Genomic DNA, 27,604 nt, shown 5'->3' on the forward strand with positions numbered 1-27,604 from the left:
TCCTATTCTCATTATGGGCCTTATTCTAGTTCACTCTTAGAGACAAATTCCTTCATAGCTGTAAAAAAGCATGTGCAGACAGAATTAGATTTGGGTGGGGTTTAAAAGTGTAAAAATAAAGCAGTCAGTATATTCCCTGCACAGAAACAAAATAACTCACCCAAAGCTAAATCTCTCTGCACATGTTACATCTGCCCCCTGCAGTGCACATGGTTTTGTCCAGCTAAGAAGGAATTTGCCTCTAAGAGTGAACTAGAATAAGGCCCTATGTACCAATGCAGCAATAACCGATACGAAAAAGAAACCACATTGTCACCCCATTTGCAGAATGTTTGGAAGCTCTCAAGTCTTTCAACAGTTTATTTGTCCTAGACTGTGGTACATCTCGTCTGAAGTCTGACTGCCTCCTGAAGAAATAACTACTTTTCAACTGATGTGCAAAAATTGCACCATCCTATGTTTTTTAATATGTGCTCCAAAATGATGAATACTCACAGAAACCTTGTTGTATTATTCATTGCTCTCAGGAATGCATTTCTTATTCCGTTGTTCAATAGTGGATAGTATGCAGGTTCTTACAGAATGTCTCTAACCTTTTATACAAGAACAAATAGCCGCATCAGTTATCACATGAAACACATTGTTCTAACAACACAGGACTATATGCTGAGTGTACCAGAATAACTGGGAACTGTCCATTAGTTTTTATCCATGTGTATTCATATTGTCCTTAAGTATACAAGGAATACAGTGTCCTATACCATTCAAGCAGATAAAATGCTAAATATTTCTCACAACCTATGAATATGTACTACAGTGTTCTTCACGGAAATTTTTTCCTGCCGGGTGGCTTCAAGAAGTAGCTGGGTGGGGGTCTTCGCAATAAAAAAAAATTGGGGGCGCTGAACTGTCAGAGGGGCCTATTGGCACTTGTTGCAGCTAAAAAAAAAAAAGAGTCTTGCAGCCCACAGCACCAAACACACACTAGAAATAAGGACAGTGTGCAAAACATTTACACTCTAAAATCTACAACAAATGTTACACCCCCATTACATGCTGATATACCACATGCCACAATGCCCATTGCCTATGGGGGGGTTGCATTCTTGTTGCCATGAGATGATTGCATGCTTTTGCCTGGGGGCATGCATGCCTGCTTCCCAGGAGGTGATTACATGCTTGATACCCAGGAGAAGATTACATGCTATCTGGTCTCCAGTCCTGTCCCTCTGCCAGCCCGCTCGTCCATCCGTCCCCACCTTCCGTCAGTCACTCACAGCAGGCCAAGCGCTGGGTGGCCCGTCACCTCCCGGCTCCTGGCAGTCAGTGTCTGATTGTGTCCGACGGTGAGTGTCCTGCTGGGTGTCAACACAGTGCCAGGGGTGTCGATTTACCTTTTTTCCGATGGGTGCTCAACCCCCCCCCCCCCCCGGAGCTCACCCGCTGCTTGCCTACGGGGATCATGGCAGCGGGGTCCCAGCAGCGGATATGCCATCAGCAGCTACCGCTACTAGTTCCCATCTGCTGCAGGGACCCCCGCTGCTGACGGCATATCCGCTGCTGGGACCCCGCTGCGGCGCTGCCAGGATCCCTAACGGTAAGCAGTGGGTGAGCTCCGGCCGTGGGTGCTCCTCACTTTCCATGGGTGCTCGGGCCCCTGGAGCACCCACGGCTTCGGCGCCTATGCAGAGAGCTGCAGCACAGGAGCCCTGACCCTGTCCTCCGGTGGCAATGAAACAGCGGGACGAGCCTTGGGCTGCATGGCTCGTCCCTCTGTAAAAACGGTCCTGTTCAGGGGCTTAACTCGAACTTCATGGGCCCCTTAGCAAAAATAAATCTATGGTTCGCATTACTGCCTCACTGCAATGAGGTCATGGGCTCGTTTCCCACCATGGCCCAAACTGTGTAGAGTTTGTATATTCTTCCCGTACTTGCGTGGGTTTCCTCCAGGTACTCTGGTTTCCTCCCACAACCCAAAAATATACTGGTAGGTTATTTGGCTTCTTACAAAATTAGCCCTAGAATATGTCTGTGTGTACATGTGGTAGGGAATATAGATTGTAAGCTCCACTGGGGCAGGGACTGATGTGAATGGCCAAATATTCTCTGTAAAGCGCTGCAGAATATGTGTGCTCTATATAAGAAACTATTAATAAATAAATCTAGAGGAAAAAACTTAAAACTCATCCAAACCATGTTTTTTTTAATACCTATTTACCTTATCATACAGTCTTACGAAAACGGCTAACAGTATGTTTCCTGTTGTTTAAATGATATTGCCTCCCTGCACTCCACCTCTCCAGAGGTTGAGATGTTTCCAGACCCTATTGCGATCAGTACTATTAGCAAGCCATCAACACTTTAATTGCCATCTTGCTGGATATCCATTATATTCAGCTGTAGCATCATCTTAGGTCCTTCTGTCAGCAGTTATCTATAATATCATAATACTCAGTATAGGTTGTGGAAATAAACCAGGATATGAGAATTGGCATTTCAACATGGCTAGCAAGAAGGAACACTGGGAAGCCAAGTCAATGCGATCTGGCACTTGTTTACCGCATAGGATGTAACTGCATGCTGTAATCGATTGCTTCATCCCATCCGTGCAGTTCATCTTTCCTGCCTAGAGGGTCACTCTCTGCTGTGGTGCTTCTGGCACAGTGTGGTCTGTATCTCAGAGATTGACACTACAGACAGGAAAGAGGAATTGCATGTTTTTTGAAGGGTGCTAGCATGAACACGAAGTACACAATATACAATACATTCTATCTTCTAGTGCATGGGTCTTCAAACTGCCACCCTCCAGATGTTGTGAAACTACATGTCCCAGCATGCATTGCCACATTTTTTTCCTATAAGAGCATGCCAAAACTGTCAGGGGATGCTGGGACTAGTAGTTTCACAACATCTGGGGGGCCACAGTTTGAAGACCCATGTTCTAGTGCATCAAATATAAAGTTTCTGGAGTTGCCCACCAGGGATATTTTAAGCCTAAAATTACAGTACATGAGCTATGACTTGGCATTAATGGAAATACAGATGTACTGTAGCCACGCTCATTTATCCTGTTGGCCCGCCATCCTGGCTTCATTGTCGAACCATGAGAAATGTCCCGTTATGGACACTAAGGCGTACTATGGCAAAAGCATGTGAAAGCATGTAATTACACTGCTGCTCAGCTGGGTGGTGACTGCTCCAATAATGAAAACTACAGTATAGTGCCGCACATGGATATGTGAAGTGTCATTGCCATTTACTGTCCGCCTTTACGTCCACTTTACCTGTGTACAGTATTAGGGGCTTACTGTATCTCCATAAGTGTTGTACAGTTAATATGCTGCGTAGATGCTCACTCAGTTCCAGGGACTTGGTAAGGAACTGTATGGCGAGCTTAGCTCCGTGAGAGTGGGCTAAGCTCAGCATACATTTTCCCACTGTGTCTGTGGGGCATAGGGCCTTATTCTAGTTCACTGTTTCTGACAAAATCCTTCTTAGATGGACAAAACCGTGTGCACTGCAGGTGGGACCGATGTTACTTGTGCAGAGAGAGTTAGATTTGGGTGGGGTTTTACTTTAAAGTGACATCTACAGTATATTGCAGTGTAAAAATAAAGCAGTCAGTATTTACCCTGCACAGAAATTAAATAACTCGCACAATTCTAACTCTGCACATTTTACATCTGCCCCCCGCAGTGCACATGGTTTTGTCCATCTAAGAAGGATTTTGTCAGAGTGAACTAGAATAAGGCCCTTAATGAGCATCTATACAGCATTTCTGTACAACATGGTGGCGAGCCGACACTATCGGCTCAAGGGATCTCATTCACACCTTATGCAGGAACCCGGAAGCCTTATGTAATTAGAGCTGAGGCTCTCAGGGATTTGCTCATGGTTTGTCACAAGGTACACCAAAAAAGGTTTTATTAAAAAAATGTGTGGAGGTGAGCTCCCTTGTGGTCAATATGTTGTATCTTAATTATGCTATGAAGAGGCTCATCAGCCCCAGGGACTCGGTGGGGAAATGTATGCCAAGCTTAGCCCTATCTTTCAGAGCGAAGCATACATTTCTCCACTGAGTCCCTGGGGCTCAATGAGCATCTACGTAGCATAATTACAACATGGCGGTGGGCCAAGAATGATTAACTACGTAGCCTATTGTATTTCCAAATTGTTTCTTTCTTGGACTACAATATATTACTGTACTGTATTTCATTAGAGACCTCAAACATGCACATTGGTGATTTTCAAAAGCGACATCTGGTGGATGAACTTAAGCATTACACTTGCCGGCAACGCTATACGCCACACTAGCCAGGTTGCAACATGCCTTGTCAGTTGGGCCAACCGCCATAAGTAGGACAGATGAGCGTGGCTACATCTGTAACTATTTGTAATTCCTATTTACATACATCTTGTTCTTTGAGTATTGTACCCGAGGTACTGCAAGCTGTCCTGACGTTTTAACATTAAAAGAGGAATTATGTAATGTTATCTCATAGTATGGGGAAATGAACTAAAAGCCACAGCTTCTTCCATTGGAAAGTACATTTACGTACAGTATATCGAATCAAACAGCAAAAAATCGCTGGTTTGATCTGGGTTAAAATGTTGTGCATCCTAGTTTGCATATAATTGAATCTGTCCTCAACCGTGATCTTTCTTTCGTTTTGAAGTATTTTTTGTTGCTCAGTGGTAAAAATAGTCATCCCTTCTTTGTGAACAATGCCTAATGGAAATATATTTTTTTTCTAACTATTTATAGAAAAAGTTAAATATTGCACTAACTAAGTTCTCAGATAGAATATATGCAATTAGCCACTATAATTTTTCCTCTGATTAAAAACAGCCTGAACACTGGCCATTATCAGGCTATCCAATTATATAGGCTTTTTTTTCTATATTTGATGAAAAGGACCCGTTATCGTGTGATCAACACATGGGACACAGCATAAGTGGTACTTGTGTATTAGCACGGCGCCCACGATTTCCATCTTATGGCATCTTATACAATTTAAAATTGTATATGGCATACAATGAGATGAGATTTTAAATTGTATAAGCACACTAATGGGTGCTTTCAATGTTAATTGGCCCCCCTATAAGATTTTTAATTGTATAAGCACCCTAATGGGTGCTTACAATGTTAAATGCAACCCCACGCCACCCCCACTATCAACGCCAACCCGAAGCGTGGCGAGCGCAACGAGCCCGCGTCCTCTGACCTTTTCATACCCCCACTATCCATGTCGGCGTGGAGTTGATTTTATATAGTGTGGCGAGCGGCCGCGTTTTACTTTACATGTATTACGCGTGCGCTCGCCACGCTTGTGGCTCGCTGCGCTCGCCACACTATATAATATCAACTCCACGCCGACATGGATAGTGAGGGTATGAAAAGGTCGGAGGACCCGTACCGCCGCCCCTCGCAGGCTCGCTGCGCTCGCCACGCTTCGGGTTGGCGTTGATAGTGGGGGTGCATTTAACATTGTAAGCACCCATTAGGGTGCTTATACAATTAAAAATCTTATAGGGGGCCAATTAACATTGAAAGCACCCATTAGTGTGCTTATACAATTTAAAATCTCATCTCATCTCATTGTATGCCATATACAATGTTATACAATTTTAAATTGTATAAGATCGGGTCCCATCGCAGCACATCTCATCTCATTGCATACCATATTAAGCCTTATGGTATGCAATGCGATGGGCGCCGTGATAATACACAAGTACCGCATAAGTTACTGGACCCATATGTTTATTGCGTCTCAAATGAAGGATTGCATACGGCGCTACGCAAAGACGGAATGAGGGATTGTTCCATCTTTCTTTACATCATTCTGATTTGTATGCATGGTACGATATGTAAGCTGCAGTGTGTACCCAGCTTAACGTTTTTAATGTTCTTTATAGTGTAAGTTGAAGTCTGCAGTATAATTAGTAAATTATTGATAAATAAAATAAATGTTCTACATCTAAATGTTAAAAGATAATAATATAATAAAAATAGGTAAATTAAATAATTGTGTATAGACGGCCTTTGCTTTTTATGTATCGGAAGTTTTTATAGTGGCTACTGAAATTGTGTTTCCAAATATTTTTATCTTTTGATGTGGAAGCGACACGAAATGAACAAAGTCTCCAATTTTCTTTTCCCTTTTTTTTTCAAAATTAGTTTGAAGGGGCATTTCAAGATTCCAAACAGAGTTTATTCAAATAACCTACTACTCCCCTTCTGGAATAGGACATTTTGTAATGTGGTGACAATGGTAGTGGTTGGGGCTTGTACTGTTGTGTAAATACTGCACAGAGTAGGTAATAGGGATCTGGCTGGCTGGTAGCTCTAGCCAGACCCCTTCTATATGTCTTGCCCATATTCTGTCTCTATAGTCAGTCTCCCATCCTCCTGTCTCTTTAGCCAGCTCCAATTCTGTGTTTCCAGACCTCTTCTGTTTATCCAGCCAGCCCCCACAGAAAACATAACCAGCTACTAACCTTTTCCAATGTCGTCTAGTTATAACTGTCCTCTTTGTGTAACTGGCTCCGCCGTTTAATTGCAGCATGTGTGATCGCAATATGTCTCAATAACAGAAAACAAATCATTAGACAATTAGGTCTACTTTTAGCACATGACACTTCTAGTCCAACTTTCGCTGCACAAACTGTCAGTCCAACATTGATAGCAGAAGGGCCCAACGCTCTAGGTGCCATATTGTAGCCCAAGGCAAATGTGAGCACATTCCTGCTCCTATAGAAAATAACTTTGAGTACCTAAATTGGTAAGTTGAGAGATTTGTTTTGTGTTTGTTTAACACAGAAGGTAGAGTGCAGTAAACTATATATTCTATGTGACTCGCATTACACTTCATGTTAATGTTTAGACGTTTTAAGGCACCATCAAAAATGAAGCTGAAATGCAACATTTTAAAAATGACTACAATATAAGTGGTTGGTAGTCATAATGAAGGCTTAGAGGCAGAAAAAAATGACCCTCTTAGGGGGCTATTAAACCATTTGTATCTATAACTGTAAATTGACAGATAATACCACAGATGGTACAATCATTACATTGTGTATAGTGTTCACTCTAGAAATTGGGCAGAGCGCCGGGGCCCGGGCCGGGGCAGCCGACGGCGTCACTAAAGTGGGCGGGCCCGGCGGCGTCACTAAAGTGGGCGGGCCCGCCCGGCGGCGTCACTAAAGTGGGCGGGCCCGGCCGCGCCGAAGATGCTGTCACCACAGGGGGAAGGTGCCTTGATGCCGGGGAAGCGCCGGGCATCGCCGTCTAAGGCGGCGCTGGGCTTCCCCGTGCAAGGAGTCGGGCAGGCACCAGGCTGTTTTAGCGGGGCGCTGCTAGAGGGGCAGGGCGCATTTTGCCCTTTAACAAACGGGCAGGGCGCAGCGCCCCGCTAAAACAGCCTAGCGGGAACACTAGTGTATTCAAGGGTAGATGTTATGTGTTTTCGTATCATTGTCCAAAATATTAATGTATGGTGTCTATTTATAATAAAATTCCTTCGCTCCATCTTGCAAATCCAGTCTGATGTATTTTCTACTTAATAGTTGAAGTAGCTTTTGATTGACCATGGTTAGCAGTGGAGCAGTTTTTTAAGTCCAGTTTATTAGAACACATTTCCTTGCCAGTGTTAAAATTGTAAGAAGAAGGGTAGTATCGCCTTTGTGTTTTGGTGTTAGAGACCAATTCCGAAAATGAAGTCCCATGCATGCTGCTACGTCCATTGAATATGAGGTATGGAATATGCTGTTGTTAAACGCTATAACTTTGAACCAAAACTTTCTCAGTTTATAGCAGTCCCACATACAGTGTGAGAAGTTTGCTACCATTACCCCACATTTCAGACATGAACCATCTTCATTGGGCACCATAAATTTCCGTCGATGGGGAGTTATATAGGCCCTGTGAATGGTCCTTACATGGACCTCTTGCAGGTACACAGAATTTAAGGATTCCATAGAGAGGTGGAATGAAGATGTTATATTGTCAACAGTGGTAATTGTAGAGATATCTTCATTCCATTTCCCTAATAACAACTGCCATTGTTTATGTTTGAAGGGACCTATATATTTAAACCTGCTCTTCTAACTATTTTTTACAATATGATTGTTATACTATACATGTGTGATTCAAACTCTATCTATATAAGTGTTGACATACAAAGGAGCCCTCCTCATCTAGCCCCTTAATAAGATTAAGTAAGTAATTACATTACTCTGCTAATCCCCTACTGTATTCTTTGTATTGTATTGCTGCTGAGAACAATAGAATAGCCATGGTGAGCCAAGACCTAAGGAAGATAGTTGAGAGGGGCTCCATCTGTAGTCAAGGTAACCTCGTCGGACAGGTCTTTAATATTATAGGGGTTCACTTCTGGGGCTGAGGGCACCCCCAAGCCACACCATCCAAACCACCCCAGGGTACCACTCCAATAAAAAGATGAAGTGCAGTATCAATATATTAATATAGAAATTAACACAAACTAAAAACTGAATGTTGACTAGTGTTAATTTTGACATTTTAAATTGAGTTTGTTTTAGTTGCTTATTTAAAATAGTGGTTGATTTTATAGAAACATTTTTTCCTTAGTTTGAGTCAACATTTAGTCAGTGGATCTTTTTTATTTCATTTTAGTCAGTGTTTTAGTCATAACTTTCGCAGATTAATGATGCTGTAATGGATTTTGCTGAAGAACAGTTCTCTAAAATTCCCTTGAGAAGTTTGCAGAATTTTAGCTATATGTTTATTTATCTAGGCTGAGAATGTATAGTACTACCATATATCTTTCGTAATTTAGGCTCCGTAGGCTAGAAATGGTTTTTCGCAGGCTAGCTTGCTGTAGTAATCCCATGTATTATTAATAAACTAAGCTCCGTAGGCTGAGGATGTTTACATACCTAATTGAATACCCCTGAGTCTGACTTCCTGTAGTACTCCCATATATCATATACAAAGTAATGCCTTAAGTTTCTAAGAACAAACCAGTGTGATACACAATCATATTTCTTATATCCTTCACAGCAGGTCATATTTCTGCAAATATCTAACACCATAGAATTTAATTTGAACCCTACTTCCTGTGTTAATTCGTTTCCTTTGACAAGGATTTTAAATGTAGTTTTAGGGGGGAATTCAATGTGCCGCCGCTATTTCCGACGGGGGAAATAGCGGCGGCACCCTATTCAATGCAGTCTTCAGCGACAGCATTGAAGCGGGGATCACGGCAGAATGGGCCCGACTTTAGTAGCTGTCGGGCCCGTTCTGCTGATAACGGCCATGGATTGTCGAGATCCCGGCCGCAGATCGAAAATCCACGCTGTTTTCGAGGCCACGCCCCCTTTGCGCCGATTGGCAGGCGGGACATTGAATCCCGCCTGTCGTTCAGCTGTCAGGCAGACTGCAAACGGGCCAGGATCATGGCTGTCGGCAGGGATCGACAGCCGTGATCCTAGATTGAATACCCCCAAAGTCTTAAAACATTTTTTATACTTGCTTAAGTCTGTGGATCTCCATTTTCATTTTATTCCTGAAATTAACTGTAGTTGATTTAATACGTTTAGTTACATTTTTTATCATCAAAATTCAGTTGTTGACCAAACTATACTTAAAATCTACTTCTACATATGTCTCCTCTTACATTTCTATCTCCAGTCAAATGACTCTGATACAAATGACTCAAAACTGTATAATCCGCATGAAGTATGATTGCTACAGTAGGCCTGTTCATCTCTCTGATTACCTGTGACGATGTATAAAGTATTTAATCTGGTGGTGGTGACCATATACAATTGCTACTACCAGCTTGCTCACCAAGTATTTACCATCTCTGCATCCAATGCAGCAACTTCTATATATTTTCATTGTTTGTTAGCTTGCGAGCAGGACCCTCCTACCTCTCCTGGTCTGTTTTTAGCCTAGTTTGATTTATCACTATTGTTTCCAATTCTAATGCACAACGGAATATGCAATTTGCTATATAAGAAACTGTAAATGTTTCCACAAGCTAGATAAATCGGTACATGATAAATCTTGTTTTTATTTTTTGCAGCAAAAATATACTAACATTTTAGCGGTCATGTGAAATTACATTTTTATTTGTGTTTTAAAAAACACATTTTCTGTAGCTTTCTAATGTCTTAATTAGATAAAAATACATGTTTAGTATATTCATATACCTTTTTATAGCATGGTTCTTGTTACATTAAGTTATTCTTCTTCTGTTCCTTGGGGCTTCAAAATCTGTCAGATGATCACAATAAAGATGTGAGCCCGGGGCTGTGCCAGAGGACAGTTATTTCTTCAGGGCGTACCTCTGGCTTCTCTGTTTTAAGTGTAATGTTCTAATATGATAGCATAGCAGAGATTAGAAATATATAACACCCCTTCAAGATGGGGTGTAAAAACACAGTTAAAAAATGTATTGTGTTTGTTTATTGACAATTTATGAAGTCTGTAGAGAATGCTTGTAAAAACATTGCTTAATCTTTTTAAGGTACGAGATTGCCATGTCATTAAGTACACTTCAAAAGAAGAGGCTGAAGGGAAAAGTGCCACCCTCGCTGTGGGAGGGAAAAATGTGTCTCCTTTTTATGTAAGTATTCAAATTTTTGGCAAGAGTATATCATGCACCTTATATATTCTTACACCACTTCCCCCCCCATAAAATGATTAAAGTAAAAAATATGTACTATTACTTACATAATATGATACAATTACAGTAGTGCCCAAAACATTCTTCTATACACAAATGAATACGCAACAGAGACAGAAACTAGGCTGGTAATGCTTTATATCAGCAGTGGGGAACCTGCGGCCCGCGCAGCTGGTCTGTGTGCCGCCCAGCGGCTGTACAGGGGAAATCTCGCAAGAGCTACCGTCCTCTCGCGAGATTTCCCCTGTACTTAACTCCCTGCACAGCCGCCGGACCACACAGACTGGCGACTCTTAAACTGCCGGAGCGTGCCGCAGGGCAATTTGTAAGTGTTTTTTTTTTTTTCATATATGGCCCCCGAGGCATTTTACGTCAATACAAATGGCCCTTGTCCCCAAAAAGGTTCCCCACTCCTGCTTCATATGCTTGCTTCATCCTGCTGCAACCAGGTAGAAATCGATTTTGATTTTTTTTTGGGATATTGGATAAAAACGGGGATGTCAATAGCCCCGGTAAGTTAGAAGATGTGGCTGAACAGGGATTTGTTTCGTAAAGGTCACATCCCTGAAAAGCAGCGGCATCTTCCAACAGAAACTGCAGCACTCTCTGTAGTATACAATAGTATACAATTATTTGCCTCTTTTCGAGATTGTGTTGTATTTCATCGTTCGTTTTAATTATGTGGTGAGGGACAAGATTCACTTCTGTCCACTTATTTTATGGCAGCCACTAACATTGGTTTTGCCTATTACATTAACAATAAATCATTTGAATTGGTCCTGAACCACTAATCCGTGGCACCGCTGCGTGTCCCGAGGCACCCCAGGGTGCCACGGCACACAGTTTGGGAATTACTGGTCTATTCTATTTGGACTAGAAATCGCTGGTGCACAATGCATTGTGCACCAGCGACCAATGATTTTTAGCCATAGCACGCTCCTACGACCATTAAGGGCTGGCTACGGGAGCGCGCTCCTAATGAATTCTCAACCACGACACACAAAAGACATGGCTGATATGGTCGCTCAATGACCATTTAGCCAGCGATACTGCCTAAAATTGCCCCTCTTGTACAGGGCTTTATTCCCACTTTTTATTTATGTAATTATTTTTATCCCAAATAAATAATCGGCACAATCTCAATCAAACATAAAAAAAGCCACAAAGTAAAACACAGAAAAAAGTAAGCATGACCCTCGCACATAATGATGTTGGTTGACACCATTAAATGTTAGTTTCTTTACATTACAAGTAGTTAGGTGTAATTACCAAACTGCATAATGGTTCATACTAGAAACGCATCAAAGTTGCCAAATGACATTCATTCAAAATATGCCGCAATGCAAAAATATCCTATTCTGCCAATTAACATTTTTTGAAAGAAAATGGTATAGTTTCTTTAAACTACATGGAGGAGCATTTGCTCTTATATATATTTTTTCTGAACTTAGCGGGTCTTTAAATAGCTTGGCAAAATGGATTGGATATTTACTTTCGACTTTTTTTTTTAAACAGGTAAGTAACCTACAGTATCCTAATAAATGGGATCATCCAAGTGTGACACTATAGACCGTGCACTAAATTGCTTCTGGAAAGATTAGGATTCATCCAATTCCAGTTGCATTGGCTGACTATCTCGCTTCGGCACACTATCCTTGTTCAAAAATATTTTCATGAATTAAGTATTTGTGGGTATTTCATATTTGCATTGTAATAACTATTACTAAACATGCTAAAAGTAATGGGTTTGATCAGTTTCTTTGACACTATAGATAAGACGTTTAAATGGCTGTTTAAAAGTATAATATATTTTGGCTTTCAGCAACTTCATTTTAGTTGACTTGGGTAAGTATCCAATTAGGGGCCTAATTCATACAGGATGACAGAGCACATTTTTCCTCTCATGGACAAAACCACCACTGCAGGTGGAGACACTGCATTGTGTGTATTGTGTTATCTGATACTGTATGAAAGTAAATGACAATCAGCAATTTGATCACAAACTCAAAAAATTGGACAAAAGCATTCAGTCAAAATGTTTAAATTAAACCGATTTAACTACTGTACCTTGCCTGAGTGACGATTTTTAAGTTTCCTGATTTTGGGAGCAAATTACTGAACTACAAATTACTTTGCTCCCATCCAGTACCAGAATTTTATTCCATCCAATCAACAAGTTGGATGAAAGTTGGTTAAGTGTATGGCCAGCATTAGATTTGAGTAAGTTAATTTGTGAAGGAAAATACTGGCTGCTTTATTTTGACACTGCATTTTAGATTTACATTTTACCATACTGTACCTCATCCAAATCTAACTCTGCACACGTTACATTTTCTCCACGGGAGTGCAACATGGTTTTGTCCAATAGAGTAAAAATGTACTTTACAGTCCAGGCTGAATTAGATGTGAAGAAACAACAGGAGTGAAAATCTGTATTTTATTTTTATTTTTTTCCTGAGGTTTCTTTGTTTATTTTTTTTCTCGGGCCATCTACTTTGTTTGTCCGAATAAAAATACTTTTTTCCCGAAAACACAAAGGTGCAGTGAAATGGCTGCTTTCGAGGCTTTGCTATCGCCTGCCTGAAAAGCAATGGTTCGCCTCCGCTTGTCCGGGCTAATTGCATAGCCCCTGGTGAAATCATTACTACTGTAGCAGTCAAAGACCCCGGGTACTTGGATACTACCCTTGGACTAATTGTTTTTGGTACCCTAGCACAGAACTAATGTATTGCTCTGAAATCATTGTAAATCATTGCAAACTAGCAAAAGTAATTTGTTTCTATCCCTTTTCATATTTGATTTTTAATGAAGCAAAATATTTGAAATAATAAAACACATGAAAATGGCATACTTGTTGGGACCCATTACGTAATATTTTATTGTACAAACTTTAGAGCAGTGGTTCTCAACCATGGTCCTCAGGACCCCCCCAACATTTCGCATTTTTTTCAGATCTCAAGAATCACAAGTGAAGTAATTAGCCCTAACTGTGGATCTTTTAAAATGTGTCCGTGAGTAATGAGTGCACCTGCTAGGTGACCTGGAAAGTGTGAACTGTTTGGGGGTCTCGAGGACCAAGGTTGAGAATCACTGCTTTAGAGGCAATGGGGCAGATGTATCAATCTCCCCTTAACGTGTGAAATCATTTTCCACTTCCCCTGGCATAACGCTCAGGAGCAGGGACAGATTTCATCCTAATGTATTAAGCTGATACTTTAATTGCCTTTTTTTTCATCCCAGTTTATTGTCTTCTTCCAGCCAATCAGTGGCTGCCCGCTCCAGTCCCCCCCCCCCCCCTTCTTTCTCTTGTTTATTTCTCTTTTTTTTTTTTGTCCAGCTCCTTTGCTGCCCCCTCCTATGCCGTCAGCATGCCGACAATTGTCTCTCCTGTCAGCATGCTGGCGCCGCCGGCTGCCCTGCTCCAGTCCCCCCTTCCATAATTTTTTTTCGGCCCTGCTGCTTTCAATCCAACACCCACCCCCCACCCCTAGCTCTCCGATTCCACAAGATAGCCCGGTGGATATAACTAATTATTTACAGTGCACTGTAGGGACCCCGCTGATTTAATACACCGCAGGGTCCCCAAGAGAGCGGGGACGCAGCGGGAGAGTTGTCAGAAATAATATTTAAAAGACCGGGCATGTTGTCTACTGAATAGCAGGGACGCGGCGGGAGAGTTATCAGAAATCATATTCAAAAGGCCAGGTGGCCAATGATTGGCTGAGAGCTCAGAGTTGGATTGAAAGCAGCAGGGACGAAAAAAAAAATGGAAGGGGGGACTGGAGCAGTGCAGCCGGTGGCGCCAGCATGCTGACAGGAAAGACAATTGTCTGCATGCTGGTGGGATCGGAGGGGGGGGGGGGGGGGGGGGGAGTTTAAAAAAAAGCCTGAGGCTGGCGAAGAGAAAAATCAGGCTTAATGTCAGGGAAGGCAATAATCCATTGCCTGCGATGTTAAAGCTTATAACTTCAAGCAGGAGGACAGCGCCTGAACGTTAAGTTTAGGGCTGCTTCTGGGGGACGTTAAAAGCCCCTTTCATACATTTCCGCAGCACGTAAAAAAGTCCATTTACTAGCGTTAAGTGCTACTTAAGCACTTAACGCTGCTTCGTACATCTGCCCCAATGTGTAGTTTCCAGTCAGGTTCTGCACCCGCAGTAGTTTGTCCCAATCTTCCTGCTTTCAGCTGTCTTAGGTGTGATGGATGCCTTCTCTAAACTACGTGTTTCAGCTCTTTCAATTGCTGTTTATCGGATTTAGATCCATGCACATAGAAGGCCTCCTCAAATTTGTCCAATATTTTGTTTTTATTTGTCGAAAGATAATTTTAGCTTTGTGTTTTGGGTCCTTATCCTGTTGAGAGACCCATGACTTGCTACTGACACAGAGCTTTCTGGTACTGGTCAGTGTTTTATGCCTTTTTATAGTCTTCGCTGAAAACAAGCGATCCTTGCTGTTTAACCCGTGCACTCTATTAAATGTTCCGGGGGAATCAGCAAGGATTCCCCCAAACAGTGAGGCTTGCTGCATTTAGCCGTGAGTCTCACTGTTTCTGCGTCCGCATACGCCTATGCGTACACAGGGGGATCAGTTGAATACTGACAGGGTGAGCTGTGACAGGCAGCCCCCGGCACTGAATACACCCTTATAGCAGGTGCATCAGAGCTGCCCAAAATTATATTTGATCCTTCTCCATGTTGCGCAGTAGGTATAGTGATCTATACTTTGCAAACTCCTGTTTTTGCATTTTTGCCCAGCGATAATGCCGAAAATCATTCAGTGCATACAAACTAAGCTATTTTCAACCGTGCAATCGATTTTCACGGGGATGGATGGCTTTCCATAGCAGGATGCTATGGAAAACCTTCCACCCCGCTGCTCACCGCTCATTGCCGGGCCATACACACTGCATGGCTTTTTTCTTTTTGTTTTAAATTTATTTTATTTTTTTATACTGTAGTTTAAGGGAAGAAGTGAGGGAGGGCAATGGTAACAATGTAGTCCAGATGAGACACAAATACAGTGCATCATTACATAATACAGTATAAGAACCATGAAATGGGGCACAATATGCAGTAAAGCAGAGAAATCTAACCACTGCACACAAGCTTACCCATGGCGGCTAGACCTTTCAAAATATCACTACACTAAAGCACTGATGTGGTTGAAAGTGGGCATTGTGTTGTGAAGTAAAGCCACGGAGACCAGATAGGATAAAAAGGTCTCTTTATTGTTAACAGTGCTAGAAATATGTTCCATCTGGTATTTAAATATTATTGCCTCCTTAATGGAAGTAAAAGTAGGGGGTGACTGATTTCCAGTGAAATGCTATTTAGCACTTAACCACATTTAGAATATGCCAACTAATTTAATGAGTACATTTAGGGACATTTGGGGTGACACTGATAATTAATGGTGAGTTGTCTGATCTTTCCCTCTAGATCAGTGACCGCTTGACTATTTTTGTTTCTGTGCTTTAACTAGCGAAATAAAAAGGCTGCAGACTGTAGCCTTATGTGATTCCCATACTACAACCAGGGAGATCTCTGCGGACCGTTTATGAAAAAATAACTTTTACCAGTGCTAAGCACATGATCCTTATTAAGAAGGAGGGAAGCATTTAAGCACCAACAAAGGGGTGTATTCAATGCTGCCAGCGAGAGGGTTAACCGGCGGGGATCCCACAAAAACAAGTGATCCTCGCCATTTAACCCCCCGCCCCGGCCGCTCACCCTATTCAAAGTTCTGGGGAATCGTTGGTGACAGCGGTTATCCCCCCAAACAGCGAGGCTCGCTGCTAATGCTGTATTTAGCCGCAAGTCTCGCTGCTTTAGCGCCGTTTCCCCCTTGCTCCAAAAAGCTAGCGAGGGGGTCAGTCGAATACTGACCGTGTGGCAGGCAGCACTGCTCGCTCTCACAGCTCGCCCTCCGCATTGAATACTGCCCAAAGTGACTAAGCATAGGATGGCAGCAAGGATAGCCATAGACACTGCAAGGTGATGGCCCAAGACCTTGATAAAAGCATGAGGACAAGAGAGTTGAGGAGGTACAAGTCCATTCTTGATTAGAGATTGTGTGGCTGGGAGAAATGCATGGAAGTATGTTTGCAGGGATAGAGGACACATCAGCTACTGTGATTTCTTAACTGGGTTTTGTTGATGCCTGGACTTTTCTATTCCCTAATGTTGGATGAGCTGGGTTTTATGTTCTCAGTGTCCGGCGTTTGGCATCCTATATACATTCCACCATTTATCCTGTATAATAAAATTGCTACAACTTGAAATTTATATATGAAATATGGCAGTGCTCTCACATGTTATGCTAGTACTATCCCTACAGTCACTGCTCCAGCAATGTGACCCCCTGTTCTTTTAAGACCAGAAAATACAGTCAAAGTAAATTTACCAAATCTATGGTTTATCTTAATCTAAATTAAATAAAGAAGCAGGTGGCTATTCACATATGTAGCAGCAACTATGTTGGCACTCAGCTGTGGCTATCAGCATTGAGCAGTTTATATCCTGATTACTGTATGCTGTACCTGTGCGATTTCTGTGTTGACAGTGATTGCTGACCGCACAGATATAATTGCAGAGAGTGTCTTTGGTTAGGGAAGAGGCAGCTGAGCGCTCTAAGCACTGAAGTACAGTAAGCAGTGGGTCTTGGTGTAAATAGGGCAAGTGATAATAATCTGACTGCAGATTCCACTTGGTTCTGTTGATTTTTTTGTTTATTTTCCATTTTTCGTATTTTACATATTGGGTGTACTTTATCTTTGCAGAAACCAGAATCATTTATGGAGCCGTACAATGAAGCAGGTGTTCCACCTAAGCAGAAACTCAGCACATTCAAAGTATCTGACAATGCCATCCTCAAGCCAGGTATTGGATTGAAACAATTTAAGAGCTCATAAAGCCAGTACAGTATGTGACTATAATATACTGTACTGTGATCACTAGGTCGACCGCTGAAGGTCAGCAGGCCTTAGGTCCCACAGATAAAAGGCCGACATGCGTAAGGTCAACAAGATCAGGTCAAAACAAGCATTAGTTCGACATTGGCAAGGTTGACAGTCAAAAAGTCGACATGGACACTGTATCAGTGCACGCGTCCCTTTGCATGGCTCGCTGCTGACGCCATGCTTCAGGCACACTACATGCTTCAGGCACACTACTTCCATAGCAGAAGTGTTCAGAAATTCCATTGGTATTAATGTAATCACAAAATGGTGCTGAAGGAGCTTAATGGAATGCGTTCCCATGGCAAGCCTCAAGTCCATTGCCAAGCGTCGGTTGGAGTTGTGTTAAGCACAATGGGGCAGATGTATTAAGCCTGGTGAAGAGATAAAGTGTAAGGAGATAATGCACCAGCCAATCAGATCCCAACTGTCATATTTCAAACACAGCTGATTGGCTGGTGCGTTAACTCTTCCAAGTTATCTCCACTTTACCTTCCTGACTGCATTATGCTAACTTTGATGCTTGGTGGAGGACGAATAATTGTATGGGGCTTTATTTCAGGGTATGTGCTAGGCCCCTTATCTCCTGTGAAGTGCAGTCTTCAGCATACCAAGATATTTTGAACAATGGTTTGCTTCCAACATTTTGGCAACAGTTTGGGCAACATGACTGTGCCAAAGTGCACTAAGCAAGGACTACAAAGACTTGGTTTGACTGACCCCATTGAGCGCCTTTGGGATGAACTGGAACAGAGATTGCGTGACAAGCCTTTTCAGTTTGTTTTATTTTGTCAAATGCCTAAAAATTGTTTTAATTCCCTAATGGAATAATTAGATTAAGTTTTTCCCGCAGTTGCTGGATTGTTCTATTTAAATTAACCCCTCCAGTGGCACTCACGAGAATCTTCCGGGTTTTGCTCCAGTGCACAGACTGGCAAACCCAGAAAATTCTCGGGAGTGCCACTGCCTATGCTTCCTCCTGCCGTGCAGCAATGCTGAGTGCTGAGATCAGCCCCTCACTCAGCTTCAGCGGCATGACCTTGTAACATCACGCCGCACACAGCCGGGGGCAGGGCCGAGCAGCAGCTGATAGACTCTTCAGCAGCGCTGCCTGGACCCGGGAATACAGTGGTGTTTTTTTTAGGGAACGCTACCTAGAAAAAAGTCGCCCAGTGGGGAGCGCGCCCTAAAGAATAACCACCACTGAAGGGGTTAAAGGACAGCACCTCAATAGTAAATCAAATTTTATCTAACATCATGAATTTTTATGATAAATCACCATGACTTGTTCTTGGACCCTGGCAGAGCCATTTAATTGAAAGAAATGGAGAACGCTTTATTCAGGAGTTGTTTGCATAAAAGCTGCTGCTTATTAGGGGATGGTCACTTCCGTATTTACAAAAATAGACAAAAGAAAAGGAAAAAGCAGCGCTCAAATAATCTTTACCAGGTGAATCAATTTAAATAAACGATTTTAATATAGCCTATATAATTTCAACATAAAATAATTTAATTAAAAGCAACAGTGAGAAATTCCAGATCACGTGTTAATAGAAGTGGGCACAATAATTGGGCATGCATAGAACCTGCACTGTACCAAGTACCAGCTGTCCCAATAAAGATGGAGTCCACATGGCACAGTAAGTCCTGGATGTCGCCAGAGGGAGTGGCTGAATGTTGGATGGAAGCAGACCTACAACCTCGTAGCAATTTGAATCAGTTTATACCAGGATTCTTGAGTCAAGGACATCCAATACGACACCTTGATAAAGCTGGCTTTTGGACCAGTGAAACGCATTGGTGCTATTCCAGATCAGCGTTGACTCCTCTTGGACTTTCCTGCTTAATTGTCTGACCACTTGGTCCCACATATTGGATGTCCTTGACTCAAGAATCCTGGTATAAACGGATACAAATTGCTGCGAGGTTGTAGGTCTGCTTCCATCCAACATTCAGCCACTCCCTCTGACTGCATCCAGGACTTACTGTGCCATGTGGACTCCATCTTTATTGGGACAGCTGGTACTTGGTACAGTGCAGGTTCTATGCATGCCCAATTATTGGGCTCACTGTTTCTTTTAATGAAATTATTTTATGTAGAAATGATATATGCTATATTAAAATCGTTTTATTTAAATTGATTCACCTGGTAAAGATTATTTGAGCGCTGCTTTTTCCTTTTCTAGAGCCCTTTCCTTGCATGCAAAATTACACCATAATAATAGGTCTCTCAATTACATATTCAATTACGTATTCCCCATAAGTGTATATTTTTAATGCAAGAAAGCACAATTTTCTACCTGTATCCGAAGGTGTAATAGTTGTTACTTTGGTTGCCTGTAATGGAGGTTATTGGTCATTGGCAGGGATGTACTCTACCTGTAATACATTTTAGCAATGTTTTGTTGACTTATTTGAATGTATTTTTCCTTTCTGGCCCTCAGGTACCCCCCTCTATGCTGCACATTTCCGACCAGGACAGTTTGTTGATGTCACGGCCAAGACGTAAGTCTCTGTTCTGTTTTTGTTTTTTTACTGTGGCTATCCATTTGACTGCCATTATTAATAGGCTCTTTAATAGTAGTTGAATGTAGTCCAGGCATTTTTTTCTAAAAGGGGTATGTGTTTCTCTTCTTTGTGTGTGTGTGTGTGTGTGTGATAATTAAGGTGTTATTTGTTTATAATAAAGCCACACTCGCTCCCCCTCCCAAAATAAATATATATATATATATATATATATATATTATAATGTGTATGTATAGGTGACAGTGGAGCCATGTTGATAGGTGGCCAGGCTCGTGGTGTCTCTAATGATGAATGGTGTTTGATGTGAACCCTGGATGCTTCAATCTCTACCTTTTTAATAGGATGTAGGTTACCTTAACTGCCATTTTTATGTGCATCTGTAATTGCTGTATATATTGATTTTCCTATCATTTTAAGGAAGTAGTTTTGCTGAAATTCCAGCAGTATAAAGGTTGTTTGGGTATAAAAATCAATAATGTTGTGTAGCAAATTGATACAATCCATGAGAAGAATGTCCATCTAGTACCTTAAATCAAAGGTTGTTTTATGTTCCTCATTTTTGAAATGTTACTTTAAATATTCTCTATATGAATCTTCCGGGCATATCCAAAATGTTGGTGTTTGACAGCTGCAACATTTCTCGAACAATAAATTGTATTTTAAGAAGTGTGTTCAGTGAACCATTCCTTATATTCACCTATCGCTTCTCATGTGCAGTCTAATTAGATGTATGGTTTAATTTAGATGAATGAGAGCTGTAAAATAAATCTGGAGCAGACAGCTTTGTGTATTCATTTCTCTCTCTATGGATACCATGCGCATCATCCTATGTCACTATAATGACACTTGTACAGGCTTTTTATGTTGAATGTAGACAGGTACTTGCTGTTATATATTGTAGACATTTTAGTAGTAGTCTAATAGCCTATGGCTGCATTTAGGCAACAATGGTGCAGATTTATTAAGCACGTTGAAGTGATAAAGTAGCTGGTACTTTTTATCACCTCCCAATTGGCACCTAACTGTCAATTTTACACACTTATTTTGAAAAATGACTGTCATGAGCTGATTGGACAGTGATAAAGTCTAGCGGCCACATTATCACTTCACCGGGCTTAAGAAATCTGCCCCAATATGCTGTAAGCAGCATATTATATTGTTTAAAATAGAATTACAAAAAGGACTACAAATGTCAATGTGTAATAGTTGCCTAGGAAGCCACACTTATCCTAATTACATAAAACAGAGTATAGAAGAGGTTCCCTTGGCCACATAAGTGTTTAGTGACACTTATTAGGAGATAATAAAAACAGCACAGGCTCAATAATAAACCTATTTTAATACCTAAGTCCCAATGTACTTGGACACACCAAGGCATAAAGGGGACTGAGGTGCAATGTCAATGCTAGTACAATGCTGTCCCTCTGAGCTGTGATTCTGGAAAGGACTTTTAAGGCAAATAATAAAAAAGTAGATTATCCACTTGTTGTTCTCAACATTGAGACTCACGGGCATTTATGCCTTTATTTTTCCAAATAGGAACAACATGGACACATTTAGTGCCCAGGGGACCTATGCTATTTTTCAGTGTATGGGAAGTTAGTGGTCCTTTTATTATTATTAGTTACTGCTTAAAGAATGACAGTGAGCAATCATACCTTTGACAGACCTCGGTTGAAAAGCAGGACTCTCCTCAACCCTAATGACATACCAACAGTAAAAAAAGTATTGAAAAGGATAATTAAAAGCGATCACACTTTGTTATAGTCCAAGTGGTGAAAACAAAATGTAATTACCGTTGCAAATTGACCATTAGTAAATCTGCTCCTTAAGGACGGGCACAATGACAGCATTGTGATGTTCAGGCATCTATTTAAGTTGTTGTGTGGTGGAGCTACTTGAGGTCGACCACATGTCGATTTAATATTTTCTCATAAGCCTTGTGCATTAAGATTTTCTAATGTTATCGAAAGTTAGTCCACGGTTATTATAGACATGTGTAGCAGAAGTATATGTAGTAAGAGGCTTGGAGAAAGAGACACCAAGCATCGACATATCATTAGGTCGACAGGCCACTAGGGCGTGGAAGGAGAATAAAATGGTGCACAGCATGCCATGCGAGGGGACGCGGAGCACTTTTTTTAGTGTCCTTGTTGACTGTGTCGAAATTCAGGATAAAAAATGAAAAACTAATGTCGACCTAATGACCCTGTCGACCTAACCCCATGCCAGCCTTGATGCATGTTGACCTTCAGTGGTCTACCTAATGCATGTCGACCATCCTCTTGCCGATCCCATGACCCATACCCATCCATGCAGGTTAGACAACATGCAAAACATGTCACTATTTATTTTTTGCAAAGAAAAACACTTGGTGCAGATGCACACTCCATATTATTAATCAAATCAATCAATAATAGAGGTTCTTGGTATATTCTTTGGCCAAGAAATATTTGCCCACCAGTGTATTTTCTCAGTGCAGTTTGTACAGTGTAATAAAGATTTATGCATTATGGGGTATATTCAATTGATGTCAAAACTTCCATCTTGCCAAAAGACAGCAATTTTCGACATTAATAGGTCGGAAGGGGTTCCGACCTATTCAGTGCTAGTTATTTTTTTTTTTCAGCAGGTCAAAATGTTCTGACCTTCTGAAAACCAGGTGGATTGGCCTCCAATCCACTTGCTTTTGATGGAAACACAGCCAAGACAAAAGGTTTTGGCCATGTTTCCGGCAATCTCAATCTGACATGAAAAGATGTCGGTTTGAGGCAGGGAGGATGGCGCTGGGTGAGCAGCAGCAGCTTACATGGCGCCATCCTTCTGCCCACTGCCTCGTGTTCCCTCCCGCTGCACTCACCTGTCCCACGGACTGGTGAGAGCAACTCACCCAACCAGGCTTCTGCCGCCTCCCGGGCGATCCTCCCACCGCTGCACTCACCCGGTCCCCGCGCTGGTCAGGTGAGCATCAATCTGCGGCCAAATCCAACATCCAGATTTGCTCGCTGCATTGAATAATGGATGCCGGATCCATTCCATCAAAAGAATTTAGGAATGGATATGACATCCATTGAATATACCCCAATGACTAGTCACCTGTATGCACACAAATAAACAATTTGTAAAGAAACCTTATTGTCTGAAGAAGTCTCCACCCGGTTTTCTACATATGTATTTTTATTTTATTTCGTTTACTTTCTTTGGTGACCTAGTGACCAATATTTAAGTTTTGATTTCAAAAGTGTAAAACTTTATCAGAAAATTGTTGAACTAGCCTTTTATTATAGATTTTTTTGTTTATTTATCTATCCCTCTCCTTTTAGAATGTACAGATGGGTCAGGTCCCATCCTGGCTGGCGGGTCGCCAGAACGTCCGCGCTGGCGACCCGCCAGCAGCCGCGCCAGCGAATACACTGAGATGCGCGTGCGTCGCACGCGCGTCTCAGTCTCCGTCGCCAGCGCGACGGAAACCCTGTCCGTCTCCGCCTCAGGGAGACGGACAGGGTTAGGGGGGGATGCGGGCAGGCGGCGGGGACCCCGGATTACCGCCGGCGGGGACCCGGGGGAACGGATGGAAGCGCCGTCGGAAGGGGACGCGCGCGCCTCTCGTGCGCGCGCGTCCCCTTCTCACCATCGCCATGGCGCTGGTGGGGGATGGCGGCTGGCGACGCCAGCGCCATCCCCTGCCAAGATGGGACCTGACCCATCTGTAAGCTCTCATGAGCAGGGCCCTCTCTCCTCATGTGCCTTTCTTAGAATATATAAACCTCTGCCACCCTGATGATTGCTTCAGTGTCCTGTCCCCTGATGCAACTATCCGTATTAACCATGTACTTGTCCTAAACTGTCTTGTACTGTAATTTGGTATGTGTTTTTGCTCATAACTATGCTCTGTAAAGCGCTGCGTAATATGTGTGCGGTAGATAAGAAACTGTAAATAAATATTTATAAATGATTGAACACCTATACACCGTTTTCTGTCCATCCTCCACTTTATACTGAAACCATACAAGCAGTAGGTTTATTATTTTATACATACAAATTTGCATCTGTTAACATGCTCAGTCTTTTATATATAAAATTATAATTGCGCACTTTCTTGGTAATACTAACAATGGATGGTTCAGACACAAAAAAAATCCACCTTCCCTTCTAATGTTAATGTTCTTATCAGCCGTTCATGGCATATTGTTGGCTCCATGCTGTTTCCTTGATTATTATCCCTGAATAACACAGGACGGGAGAAGAAGAAAGAAGGTTCCACTGATTGATTGAATCTGGCAGATCAATTCTATTTTATGAAGGGTTTCAGTCTTAGAGTGAAAATTGAAAGTTGTTTTTTACCAGTCTGACAAATCAACCTGGAAGCTGGTACAGCATGCAGTGGTCCCATAGGAATTTGAATTTCATTTAGTAATGTATACTAATATTGTAGTGCTGTTGCACCCAAAATAAAAATAGAGCATTTTACTAAAAGTGATTACTAGTGGTTAAGGTACAGTATGAACCTCGGGCACAGCTTTTTGGGCATTTTGTTCATATACAGTATAGCATAGAGAGGAAGTCTTGGCGTGTGCATCAAGTATTCATGACCGTTTCTATCTTCCATCAATCAACAAGTAGATTCCTAAACTCCATACATTCCGCTATTAGATTCCAAACCTCATCCTGCTATTCCATAAAATGATTCTTGTCAAATCTTAGTTTGCAGCTTACTAGACCACTCATAGATTTCCTATATTATTTTTTTTATTCTTTACTGCTATATTATACTGATCATTGACAATGCTGGCTTCCAACTATCTATCTGAATATACAGTATGTTCATGATTAAAATCTCCCAATTGCATATACCTTAAGGTGCGTACACACGGGGGCGATTTTGTACAATATCGCGGGAAATATGGTAGCTAAGCGGCAGTTTCTTTTTAATCAGTGACCATCTCTGGTCGCTGATGAAAAGGAGAAACTGAGCAATATATTGCTCAGCAATATATGGCTGAGCAATATATCTCCCCCGTGTGTACGGGGCTTAACATGAAGAAAAGTTGTTCATTCACAGGCAGAAGAAAGGGAATATTTTCGGGTGATTCATTCTATTATGGTGATTTTGGAAACTGCAGTAGGCCTATATCCAATTATCCGTGATCATTGATCGCGGGTATTTGGCTTGCCAGGGGGTATACTGTTAGCCTAATTAAGCCGATGCTCGAATCGGTTTATCTGGAATTGCATTTTTCCAAAGCAAAATCCCAGAAAGCAGCACTAGGAGCACATCTGTGATTTATCACGCAATTCTAATTGGAGAGCCCAATTAAAGAAAAAATATTGGGGGGAAAAAAAGCAAAATTTTCTACTACCGATGTATTATCAAAGCTAATTGGATACCGACTCCTAGATGTTTCTTCATCTGTACTGGTAATATGATATTTTCCACCGCCCAAGTTAACCGTTCATACAAATAAGTCACTGCCAATTTTATTTAAATGTTTTTTCTGTTTATAGTTTTAACCTCTCTATTTTTTTATTTTGTTTCTTGTGCTTATTGCGCATTTTAGTGTGGCCAGCAGCTCGAGGTCTTCGTATTGCCCACCCCTGCTGTAAGCGATGCTTGTTGCAATATTAAATAGTATTGTTTCATCTTCTGCTAAATTACTTCAGTGCTGTGCTGTATCATTGATCCGTTTTGATGATCAGCCAGAGCAAGATCGTGTATCAAAGAGTAAATATATTCTTTTATTAGCTATCTTCTATATATTATGTATGTTAGTCATCTACCTGCTTGTACTTTTTAAAGTGTTTTCATGAGAAATCGAGCTTCAAAATGCAAAGGACACTTTTGTGCTTCTGTATTATTTTCCTTTAGTTTTTATTTTAAGAATACTATAACCATCCACATAAAAATAATGATGTTCAATTAAAATATTTAAATCTGTTAGTTATTATTATATATTTTTAATTACTGTGGCAGTTTGCAATAAGAAACTTGGTAGCTACTGTGTTTCCTTGTTTTGTTTCTTCTGGCTGCTATCAGTTATTATATAGTTTTCATTGTCCCATTTGACGGCAACCATTGTCACCTGACACATGATGTAGTGAGCAAGAGACTTTAGAACACCTCATCCCTCTCCCTCTTTTGTTTTCACATGACATGCTGGCAGTCTGAGTCTGTGTGTGTAAATGGCAGTCCAAACGTGTCTGCCCTCTAGATACATGTTTAAAAATCACTTATTTTGCTATTTAAAGAATAAAACCTACAAGAGATCTGCTGCATCATTTCCATTTCATAGTCTCTGTGTCAAGTAACTATTATTTTTATGATTTTTTTTTCCCCCTTATTTTTCCTGACAATTAATACTGGATTGTTTAGTTTACGAGAAGAACGGAGAGAGACTTAATACCTGTGGATCCAAGTGTAGCAGATGTTTATTTACAATGAAGTCATAAAAGAGAAAGGTCATCTCCCCGTGGTGGTTCTGTATTTCTGGGTGACTGTGATTGTGCCAGATTCATGCAGAGCTTTGGAAACATTGTGCTAGCACTGAGGTGACATTTAACAGGTAATGTCTTTGATGTATGGCAGAACAGAAGATCACCATCCCTGCATGCTGCTGCTGAATTTGTTTACTTGGGACAATCTTGTAAACAACTCTGCCAAAGTGTCTGGAGAGGTCATAGATAGAATACATGTAAAGGCAAAACTTTTTTGGGGGGGCATATATAAACTTTTGATGAAATAGGTCATGGTATTGGGAGCTATTCTGTCTGTATTGATTTTATTTATCAAATATGCCAATGGGACAGTTTTAACAATGGGTGAGTGCGCTCTATATGATAACAGCAATACTTTTACTCTTCTCGCCATCATGTTTAACATTACTGGGAAGTATTTGAGCACATTAGATGGATAGTGACACTAGCTGGTGTCCGTATTTATCATCCTTATTTAAGCTGTATTCGTGCTGTGTACACCATGTGCTGGACCTCAGCCTAGGGACCGGGTTATACATCAGCTTTACACACTATTTACAGCTGATCACTTCTAAAGTTGAAGTCTGGTACACAAATAACATGTAAAGACTTTCTGTCAAATGTGCCCATCATAACTATACATGGTTTAAACCCCTCCCCCTGCATAAGATTACCTTAATGGGACTGTATATTTAAATTAAGTTTTTTGTTTTTATTGACTTTACTATAAAAAGTACAGCACATTATGGTGGCTTTGGGAGTAAGCTGCAAAATAAGTAATTGACCGCACAGGACGAGTGATTAAGGTGCCTATTTATCAAGCGTTTTTGTTAATTACCTGATGAAGAAACAGTAGTTTCTGCATAATTTTCTGAGTAATGTACCAATAGCCTGATTTCAAGAGATTTCATAGGTATCTTTTTGCAAGTGGATTATTAGTGCTGTAGCTTGCAGTCCCCATTATCAGTGGGGACTACGAT

The 27,604-nt window shown here is 41.4% G+C and overlaps 1 protein-coding gene across 2 annotated transcripts in view; it reads left to right on the plus strand.

Annotated features, from left to right (window-relative positions):
• Positions 1-27,604, plus strand: part of MRPL3 (mitochondrial ribosomal protein L3) — a 109,534-nt gene that overhangs the window by 26,639 nt on the left and 55,291 nt on the right. For both annotated transcript variants that reach the window (XM_083188601.1, XM_083188602.1), the window contains exons 4-6: positions 10,512-10,610; positions 17,451-17,550; positions 20,072-20,132. In XM_083188601.1, the coding sequence (XP_083044727.1) occupies positions 10,512-10,610; positions 17,451-17,550; positions 20,072-20,132 (260 nt within the window). The remainder of the gene's footprint in view (positions 1-10,511; positions 10,611-17,450; positions 17,551-20,071; positions 20,133-27,604) is intronic.

This window comes from Crinia signifera, chromosome 5, assembly GCF_055691185.1.
Source record: "Crinia signifera chromosome 5, ASM5569118v1, whole genome shotgun sequence".
Classification (NCBI taxonomy): Eukaryota; Metazoa; Chordata; class Amphibia; order Anura; family Myobatrachidae; genus Crinia; species Crinia signifera.